An 11,581-nucleotide genomic window follows, 5' to 3' on the forward strand; every position below is an offset into this window, starting at 1 on the left:
TGATAGTTTTTGACATATAAGCGATTAAAATTGAAAAATTGCGAAATCGGCCATTTTTAACCCTCAAAAACTATGTGAAAAACTGAAAATTTGAATGTTGCCAAGGTAGGCAGATATTCTTTAAACATCGATTGATGAAATCCCGAAGAGTTTTTGCAATACAATATTCAAAACTACTTTGTTTTTTAATTGCTAATCAAGCGTGCGCGACACTATTTTCCACCGTTGCATGTGTACCTATACATTATGGTGCAAATGAAAGGAATAAATTCGTTATTTCGTAAACCGGCGACTTTAAGGAAAAATCCCGAAACAGGTCGATTTTTATTTTTAAGTTATGATATTGTGGCATATATGGTATACTAGTGACGTCATCCATCTGGGCGTCATGACGTAATCGATAATTTTTTTAAATGAGAATAGGGGTCGTGTGCTAGCTCATTTGAAAGGTTCTTCAATTATCTATTCAGTAATATATACATTTACATAATTATTTATACAGGGTGTCCAAAAAAAGTTTTTAATTAAATTATTTGAAAAAAAAAAGAAGAATGTATGTAATTTATTTAATTCAAAATACATTTTACTGTTACCCGAAAACTAAAAAATTATTATTTCACAAATAAACATTGTTTTTCGATTAAATTCAATGTTCAAGCCAGTTCCCGCCAGCCACCTGCCTCTTGGAAGTTTGAACATTTAATTTAAGCGAAAAGCAATGTTTATTTGTGAAATAAACTTTGTGTTCTGATTTGTGAAAGCAGTAAAATGTATTTTGAATTAAATAAATTACATACATTCTTCTTTTTTGTCAAATAATTTAATTTATTAAAAAATTTTTGGACACCTTGTATAAATAATTAGGTAAATGTTTATATTACTGAATAGAGAATTGAAGAACCTTTTAAATGAGCTAGCACACGATCCCTATTCTCATTTAAAAAATCATCGATTACGTCATCATGCCCAGATGGATGACGTCACTAGTATACCATATATGCCACAATATCATAACTTAAAAATAAAAATCGACCTGTTTTGAGATTTTTTCTTAAAGTCACCGGTTTACGAAATAACTAATTTATTCCTTTCATTTGCACCATACTATATACACATGCAACGGTGGAAAATAGTGTCGCGCACGCTTGATTATCAATTAAAAAACAAAGGAGTTTTGAATATTGTATTGCAAAAAACTCTTTGGGATTTTATCAACCCATGTTTACAGAATATCTTCCTACCTTGGCAACATTCAAATTTTCAGGTTTTCAGATAGTTTTTGAGAGTTAAAAATGGCCGATTTTGCAATTTTTCAATTTTTAATCGCTTATATGTCAATAACTATTAACTGTAGAGAAAAGTCACTAAAGACCTTTTCTGTTTGGAATGATCCAAAAAACCTGAAAACCATGAACATAAGACAATATGGAGAAGAAGGGCACAAGAAAGATCTAAACGGAAGGACATAATCAGACAGGCAAAGACCCATCCAGTGTTATGATGCCAAAAGAAGAAGAAGAATATACCCATGATGAAATTTAGTTTAAACATGATGAAATTTTGATATGTATATTCTTCATCAAAAGGTAAAACATTTTTACATGTTTTACAGGTTTTTGTTTACACCGATTCATTTATGGTTGCTGAGTAAAACTGATTAGTTTTGACATTTTAAATACATACCATTGCAAATCATTATTGCTAAGAAATAATTTAACTAAATTAGGGACTTCGGCAAATCCAAGCAATTTCTTTAGCCTATTTCTTCTCAAATTTAATTCTTGTAAAGATTGCAGGCCTTCTATATCCTTAACGCCAATAATTCGAATTTGGTTGCCTGCCAAATTGAGCACTTTTAAACTTGTTAAACTTGATAAACCGCCAACTTGGGATATTTGGTTGCCATGAAGATCAAGAACTTCTACATTTGTAAGATTATCTAGTCCTTCTATTTTTTTAATTCTAAAAAATATATAAATAATCAATGGTATGAAAAATTTTATTGAGAGAACTGTCAATAATTTCAGCTCTGAATAAAGTGTTTTTTGTTGAAGTTTTTTTCTAACCAGAAAGAAAAACAAATTTGCACTGAAAATTCTACGAACTTTGGGAAGATGGATAAACTGGATTTAGCTACTACTTCACAAAATACACCGACTTGGTCACATACATATATCTTACTCCCATGCATTAAACAGTTTTAAACATCCTTCAAAAGACCAAGGATCATACTTCATACTTTCAACCATATGGAATAACAGTTTTCGAATATGTAAAGGGTGTTGGATTAATCTCTCTCCTATCTCAAGTATCTCTGTCTCTGGCTGCTCTCCTCCAGTTGTCCACCCTCAATATCTCTTTAGCATCTGTTCTCACTTCGAAGTTGGATTAATAGTGTAGGAAACAGAGGTTGAACCTTGCAAAATGGACACAAGTCCGGTTTTATTTTTTTTCTGGTATATCAAGGGGTGCTTATTATGAGACTAACTTTTTCTTAAAAAGTTTCGCCCCGGAATCCCTTTTTCGCCCCGGAACCCCCTATTTTCACCCCTTTAAAGGGCGTAATTTGTGGTTTTGCGGAACGTAGTCCTTCCTGTACCTTTTTACAAAAAATTTCTTTTATAGAAATATGAAGAGGACTATATTTTCTACGATTTATTTCCAACAGCATATGTCCAACAGCTATGTATCACCCACCGTTTAGTAGGGGTGGGGCCCCAAAGTGGACAAGTTTTTAAAAAAGATGTTTTTAAAAAAATTAATTTTCCCTAACTGTAATGGAAATCAAGAATAAATCCTACGGCAATTATTCACAAATAAGTGACTGATTTTTTGGTATAGGTTTCACTTAAGGGTAATTGTCCTTTTTTAATTACAGGGTGTTACATTTTAAAAATCCCCTTTTTATACCATCTGAACCGTTTATGATAGAGTAAAAAGACTTTCAGCGATTACCCATATACTGGTGCTATTTACAAATTTGTATAATGCACCCCCATTTTCCCCGGAACCACCCCAAATAACGAAGAATTAATAAAGAAAGTGATTTTCTTGGAATCCTTTCATGTTATTATTACCCATGCATGGACACCAAAAACGATTTCCTAGTGCAACGCCTGTAGCCAAAAAATATAAATAAAATGGGGGGTTGAAAAGAAAATTTTTTTGTTTGCTTTTTGCTCCATATGGGCATATGCTTCACAATAGTGTTTTTCAAAAATATATATGGTTATTGCAACATCCCTGCGGAAACCACCTCTATCCTTGAAAATATACTGCAGAAACTACCCCTATCCCTTGGCGAGCATGTTTTTACGATTTTCTCATTACCTATGCATTATTTTTAAACAAAACTTATACCAGGTTAAAGACCACTATTTACTCTAAAAATTAGGTCCTATTAATTTTTTTCGTATAAGCAACCGTTACCGCACAGTGGCGCCGTAAACCTCAGATATGCTTTGGCAGGCTCCAGTTTTTTGGTTTTTTTTCGTCACCTGTTCGTTTTATTGATAAAGTACTTATGTAAAATAAAACAACACAGTGTAACCTACAAATTATGACCTATGCACATTTTACATTCTTTGCTCCCCAAAGCCACAGTGGTGGCCCAAAATAAATTTTTGCATATTTTCGCCACCTACACGCATTTTATTGCACTAATGCTACCTTAATAACACAATATTCACCCTTAAGTGGTCGTTAAGCAGTGGCGGGTCCAGGGAGGGGTGATGGGGGCGATCACCCCCCTCTCAAACCAAGTGATATTATATTTAAAGATTATGAAAATATTCATTTATATTTATAAAAATTTAGTCAATTGGCACCCCCCTCTTAACGATGCTGGATCCGCCACTGTCGCTAAAGCATAAAAAGTACGTCATTCTTATAAAAATAATAATATAATCTAAGTATTTCTATAAAAATAAATGAATATTTTTATAATCTTTAAATATAATATCACTTGGTTTGAGGGGGGAGGGTGATCGCCCCCATCACCCCTCCCTGGATCCGCCACTGCTAAGCAACCACTTAAGGGTGAATATTGTGCTATTAAGGTAGCATTAATGCAATAAGATGCATGTAGGTGGTGAAAATATGGAAAAATTGATTTTGGGCCACCACTGTGGCTTTGGGGCGCAAAGAATGTAAAATGTGCATAGGTCATAATTTGTAGGTTACACTGTGTTGTTTTATTTTACATAAGTACTTTATTAATAAAACGAACAGGTGACGAAAAAAAAACAAAAATTCGAGCCCGCCAAAGCATATCTGAGGTTTACGCGGTAACGGTTGCTTATACGAAAAAAATGAATAGGACCTAATTTTTAGAGTAAATAGTGGTCTTTAACCTTTTATAAGTTTTGTTTAAAAAGAATGCATAGGTAATGAGAAAATCGTAAAAACATGCTCGCCAAGGGATAGGGGTAGTTTCTGCAGTATATTTTCAAGGATAGGGGTGGTTTCCGCAGGGATGTTGCAATAACCATATATACTTTTGAAAAACAATATTGATGAAGCATATGCCCATATGGATCAAAAAGCAAATAAAAATTTTTTTTCAACCCCTCATTTTATTTATTTTTTTTGACTACAGGGGTTGAACTAGGAAATCGTTTTTGGTGTCAATGCATGGGTAATAATAACGTGCACAAAATGATATATGAAGTATATTAATAAAGGGCATTGTGTGTGAAAGATTCCAAGAAAATCACTTTCTTTAATAATTCTTCTTTTTTTTGGGGTGGTTCCGGGAAAAAATGGGGGTGCATTATACAAATTTGTAAATAGCAGCAGTACATGGGTAATCGCTGAAAGTCTTTTTACTCTATCATAAACGGTTCAGATGGTATAAAATGGGTTTTTTAAATAAAACCCTGTGATTAAAAAAAGGGCAATTACCCTTAAGTGAAACCTATACCAAAAAATCAGTCACTTATTTGTGAATAATTGCCGTAGGATTTCTTCTTAATTTACATTACATTTAGGGAAAATTAATTTTTTTTAAAAACATCTTTTTTAAAAACTTGTCAACTTTGGGGCCCCACCCCCACTAAACGGTGGGTGATAGACATATGCTGTTGGAAATAAATCGTAGAAAATATAGTCCTCTTCATATTTCTACAAAAGAAATTTTTTGTAAAAGGTACAGGAAGGGCTACGTTCCGTAAAAACCACAAATTACCCCCTTTAAACGGATAAAAAGGGGGTTCCGGGGCAAAATTTTTTTAAGAAAAAGTTAGTCTCATAATAAGCACCCCTTGATATACCAGAAAAAAAAATAAAACCGGACTTATGTCCATTTTGCAAGGTTCAACCTCTGTTTCCTACACTATAACAGTAAAGCCCAAAAATGTTCCAGAATCACAAACAACAGCGTCGGCATCTACCTCTCGTCTAAATATGTAGTCAATCAAGTTCTTAGCTCCCACGAATATATGAATATTGATAGTGACCAGATTGAAGTAAGAAGACTAATAACTCCTGCGCAGAGATTAATCTACTGTCCTACTATAGGTACCTAATAGCATAAGAGCACTTAAAAACAATTGGTACAGTCGAACCCGCTTATTAGAGTACCGGATAGAGTATAGGAATATCCCGGTTTAAGGAATACAAATTCGAGGTCCCGAAACGTTTTCATTTACTCCTTAATAAAATCCGCTTATAGGAATGCGTTTTAGTAAAATAGTACCGCTTATTAGAACATTTTTCAAGTAAACCAAAACTTTTTATGTATAATTTTCTACAAATTTTAATGATATCTGGTTTATAGGGTCTGTCAGGTAATAAATATTTTTATTACTTGGTTATGGGCACAAATTCTACCCTCCGCCAAACATTTACTGATCATAAAGTAAGTACTTTTTCATTTGTGTAAATATTTTTATTACTCACCCACGTCGTTGCCTGTTTAGATTTTTAGAAACAGTTAATTTAGAAATCGTAACCGCTTGTTATAATGTATTATAAGAAGTTTTCTGGATGGCGAATCCAATGTCAATTTTTTAGTTATTATATTTTAGAACAACAAGTGACTAATATTTTATGTAACAAAAAAAAATTAGTCTGAGATTACCGATTATTTTTCCAGAAAAAAAGTAAGACTGTTGTATGTTAATAAGAAAATATGTATAGGGTGAGGCAGATAACTGGCCTATTAGAAATATCTCGAGAACTAAAGGCAACAGAATCATGAAAATTGGAATAAAGGGGGTTTGAAGGATGATCTATTAAATGAAAATATTTTCATCTCTTTGCAACTTCCGGTTATACCGGAAGTTGCTTATAACTTCGTTTTTTTAAATGGGACACCCTGTATATTTTTACATTTTTGGATTCTCTTCGATGTCTTCTTTCTTAAAATATGAGGTTTTGTAATATTATACAGGGTATTTTAAAAGATAATTACGTTTTTTTATTAATTTCGTAGCAACATTCACACCCTGTAGAATTGTAGTAGTTTGACATCTAAAACTCTACTTACGTTCAAATGATTTTTAATATTGTTAAGAATCATTAGCATAGCTAAATTTTTAATTTTAGTATACAGGGTTGGTCGAAACTCGGAATGAGTATTTTCTGAGTTTTCTTAAATGGAACACCCTGTATTTTTGTATTGTAGTGAAATGATATTTTATAGTACTTTTTTATTTCCTAAGCACTCCCTATACCTAACTTCTTTAATTTGTGAGTTATTGGTGATTCAAGCTAAAGATTATTTGCAACAAAAAATACGTAAAATTTTATTAGGTTGGCCGTGAAAATACTCAATCCCAAATAATTTTTTAGAAATAAATACATATTAATCCACACTGGTCCTTAAAATTACCAATAATGGTTTAGCTATCAAAATACCTACGTAGTTAAGATTGTTGGTGCGATTAACAATTAAGCACAAATTAAAGCAGTTAGGTATAGGGAATGCTTAAGAAATAAAAAAGAACCATAAAATATCATTTCATTACAATACTAAAATATAGGGTGTTCCATTTAAGAAAACTCAGAACATACTCATTCCGAGTTTCGACCAACCCTGTATACTAAAATTAAAAATTTAGCTATACTAATGATTCTTAACAATAGTAGAGCATATTAAAAATCATTTGAACGTAAGTAGATTTTTAGATGTCAAACTACTACAATTCTACAAGGTGTTAATTTTGCTACGAAATTAATAAAAAAACGTAATTATCTTTTAAAATACCCTGTATAATATTACAAAACCTCATATTTTAAGAAAGAAGACATCGAAGAGAATCCAAAAATGTAAAAATATACAGGGTGTCCCGTTAAAAAAACGAAGTTATAAGCAACTTCCGGTATAACCGGAAGTAGCAAATCGATGAAAATATTTTCATTTAATAGATCATCCTTCAAAACCCCGTTATTCCAATTTTCATGATTCTGTTGCTTTTAGTTCTCGAGATATTTGTAATAGGTTCTTTATTTGCCTCACCCTGTATATATGTATCTACATAGGCTATGGCATGCATTTCATACTTATTAGTAAATTGGTTTGGTTTTTTAATAAAATAAGTAATAGTTACACTACTGTATTATTGACATAAAAAGAAATAAAACCATATGTGTACATATACGTATGTATGTACATGTCACATGTACATTAGGGTGGAACGAAAGGATAGGAAAAACATTTTTCTTTTCAAAGAACTTTCTAATAGCACTCGAAAGTTGCCTTTTCAGGTCTACAATAAACTGCAAAATATTTTTGTTCTAGGTTTACATCTTGAGGTGCCGCAAGAGCTTTGAAAATGTAGATTTAACAAAAAAATACAGCAAATTTAAAATATTTTATATATTTACCCTGGTGCCATAGCTAACATTTCTTAGTCAAATGTTGTTTTTAATAACAGTTAACATTGCTATCATTGCTATATGTACACATTGCTAAAGACTTCTTTAGTTACTTACAATATTCCTCTTGATACTTAAAAAAATTGTTTATTCCTCTCAAACTTGGGCATAATCTTTTGGGAAGTTATTTCTTGCTTCAAGACCACAGACACTAAGAGATGACTCAGTCACGAGCTTTATGACTTTTTCCACTGCCTGTGTATGACAGGGAAAACACGGAAAATCCACACACTGCACCTGACAACTAGGGTCTTTTGCATCACTTATATACTTTTTTCAGTCCTCGTCAGTTACATGTTTTGTTATAGGAGGTCCAGTAATTTTTGAAGTTATACTTCTTTACGGGCGTAATGACGGTGAAATTTTATATGGTAAAACCTAGCGACCGGGCGCATGCGCATTATAACTTTGTTCTGATTGGATGTTCAAATGACATGACAAAAATTATCCAATATGGCAGCTGTGGCACAGCTGTGGGACTGTGGTTTGGTTATAATGTATGCTTGTTGCGTTTTAAAATTTGTAGGAAGAGAAACAACAAACAAAAAGTTAGTTAATGGTTATACTGCCTTTTTAAATACTTTTCATATTATATTTTTGGACTTATTTACATAGAAGAGATGATTGTTGCATGCCAATGTGAAAGCTCATCAAACTGTGACTAGTATGAGTGCCGCAGATCTCGCTTATTCAAAGCTAAAGAATCTTTCACTGGTAAGTGTTTTATAAATAGTTGATCAAATTTTGTTATGATATTTGAACATAGCTACTTTGCACGACGCAAGTGATTGCAAAATTTATTAGTCGTTATACGGGCTCCGATACCTACCTTGAACCTACCAAAATACATAAGTAGTATGTAATACTTTTATTTACATAATTTGATTACCATTAAAATTTCTATCAATATTCACCTAATATATTGTTTTCTTACTCTATGTTTTGTTGTATTTTTTCAATTCTAAATCATTTCAATTCAAAATCAAAATAATTTGATTTACATAAGTTCAAAATGTCAAAAGGTTAATCTGTTTAGTAAGACGATCTTCGCACATAATGACAAGCTGTCCCTGTGGCGAACTTTTAATGCGAGTGAATCCCAATACAATGCAAATACCAGCCGCGTGGTAAGTTGGTTCGAATCCCAATAGAAACTTTTATTTTTTTTATACATTTTATGATTGTAAGTATATTTATTATATAATTTTATTTTCAGAAAATACGTATTTAGTTAAAAATTTTTCCGACAATTAATGTTCAGAAATCATTTGTGGCATTTTTAATGTGTTTGTGTGTGTTTTATTTTTTTATTATTTTAATTTTTGGCACTGTTTTAATAAAAATGTTTGAGAAGTAGTAAGAATAAATTAATTTAATATTTAAATAAACTATAAATAAAAAGTATATTAATTTCGTTTATAATCATATAATCATATAATAGAAGTATAACTTCTTACGTGCGTACAAAGTACACACACATTCTTTTTTTCTTCCGTCCAGTTAATTATGTCAATGTAGTCACTGGCATTAAAGTTAAGCTTTGGGACAACAAACTTCCTTACACCATTTATGAGTTCCGATCTTGCCTTCAAAAGTCGCCGCAGGCCTAGCTCTCTTATGTGTTTTCTGTTGTCGCATAACATGGAGAGAAGCACATTTTCTGGGTGAGAGAAGCAACCATTGCTTTGAATTACTGGATCAATTATTTGGAGATGTTCCTCACATGTTCCTTTAGAGTCTCCATCGATGTTTTGATCCATTTACACAAGATGGTTTCAGTTTGATATGAAACCAGACTGGGGCATACACCTTCATTACATACATAGTTAAAGTTTTCAGATTAGCTGAAGGATTCTCTGTTGCAACATATAACCAAAGAATGCGATTGGCCAACGTAATCGTACCATACGGGTAATATGAGCCGTCATATTACCTGTATGCACGCCAATGGTGAGTATTAAATTCTTAATTGTATGTCAAAAAATTTGCAATAACTACGTCTTAAAACCCACCAAAGTTCATTTGCGCATCTCAACCGGTTTTAAAGCAATAAATAAATTGTCAGTTTGTAAGAAAAATTTCAACACCCCCTATCTCGGAAACGAAGCATTTGCGACATACCGTTTATGAAGCATTATTTTTTCATGCAGAATTACCCCTTAAAGTTTGCCATACTTATTTAAAAACACCCTACATTGTTGAAAAACATGGCTAGTTGTTAAAGTACCTAACTTTTTTATGGTCCAACATAAGCGAATGAATTCAAAAAACAAAATGTTGATAAAACATGAGGCTATAGTTGGATTTTAATTTCAGTATTTTATAAATACTAGAATATTCCACAGGGTGATGCGAACTTTGAGAAAAAACACAGTTTGATTGGTACACCCGGTATACAATGAAAATTTAACTGTTTAGCAACAATACTATTACAGCGATATTGTTGAAGAATAAGGCTATAGTATATTAAAAAAATCACTTAAATGGGACAACAGGTTTAAAAAATTCGACACATCAAATATGGACCATTTTTAAGGTGTCCGGTTAATTTTGCACCCTAGTGTATATACCAGATTGTAAAATATTTTTATGTAATACAGTAAAACCTCCTTTAACCGAAGCCTTTTTAACCGAAACATCGTTTAACCGAAACGGCAGACAGTTTAAATAATTTCGTCCTTAACAAGTAAATTTTTAAATTCGATGTTAATTTGTCAACATCGTCAACATTACTTTCATACAACTAAAGAACGCAATTAAATATAATATACAACACAAGAAGAATACAACATACAATGTTATTTTTAACCGAAATTATTGTTATCCGAAACTGCCTTCCCCGTAATTATTTCGGTTAACGGAGGTTTTACTGTAATATGTATCTTACTGTTTGTGCATGTCCCCCCGCTAATAACACTTAGTGGTTGAAGAGCCTATATTTGTGTAAATAAAAAAAAATCAATGATATAAAGTAATAGAATTAATTTATTTTAGTTACCTGTTTTTTCCCATTAACAAAACCCTCAAATTTGTCAACTCATCTAAGTACTGGATCTGCTCTAATTGGTTGTCATAAATATCTAAAAAAACTAAGGTAGGAAACGACTGTTTTGCAATCATCTCTAAAGTAGTAACTAAATTATGTTGCATAGATAACAGGCGGAGCTTGGGCTCTCCATCAATAATTGGAATTGAGTTCAGTCCACGTCTATCTAAACTAATCCTATCAGGATGGGTTTCTTTTTCTTCTTGTACTCGTGATACGTGTAACAACCCATCAGAATGTGTACGTAAAGTAACTGCTTCACAAAAGACTGGAGTATCATGTATTTTTGTAATAGCAGATGCATTTAAAGTACTATGTGATCTAACATAAAAATTGCGTTTGGTTTTGCCTGGCAAAGCAGGGCCTATCTTTAAAAGATTCTTTTCAGCCTGTCGCTCATTATGATCAATGCTTTTTACTGGATTTTGTAATTTAAATGCTTTCTTCTTTTCCTGAAAATATAGAATTAGTAAAATGCATGACAGTATTGAATAATGTAACATACAACAGTAGCCGCGCTACTACTAATTGGCATTTATATCCCATATGTGAATTATTTTACTATCAATTTTGGATACATAATTTTAGTTGCTAAGCTTTGTTGTAAAGTTTGTTTATTGTGGTTATGTAATACTAACCTATTTTTATTACCTATCA

General features: G+C 32.1%; 1 protein-coding gene across 3 annotated transcripts in view; it reads right to left on the minus strand.

Annotated features, from left to right (window-relative positions):
* Positions 1-11,581, minus strand: part of LOC126880446 (leucine-rich repeat-containing protein 49) — a 53,107-nt gene extending 41,526 nt beyond the window's left edge. For 2 of the 3 annotated variants that reach the window (XM_050644306.1, XM_050644305.1), the window contains exons 1-3: positions 11,430-11,581; positions 10,877-11,376; positions 1,684-1,962 (exon numbers count right to left, since the gene is read on the minus strand). In XM_050644306.1, coding sequence (XP_050500263.1) covers positions 1,684-1,962; positions 10,877-11,376; positions 11,430-11,459 — 809 coding nt within the window. In that variant the 5' untranslated portion in view covers positions 11,460-11,581. The remainder of the gene's footprint in view (positions 1-1,683; positions 1,963-10,876; positions 11,377-11,429) is intronic. The other variant, XM_050644307.1, reaches the window with a different exon arrangement.

The sequence above is a fragment of the Diabrotica virgifera genome, chromosome 2 (assembly GCF_917563875.1).
Source record: "Diabrotica virgifera virgifera chromosome 2, PGI_DIABVI_V3a".
In the NCBI taxonomy this organism is placed as follows: domain Eukaryota; kingdom Metazoa; phylum Arthropoda; class Insecta; order Coleoptera; family Chrysomelidae; genus Diabrotica; species Diabrotica virgifera.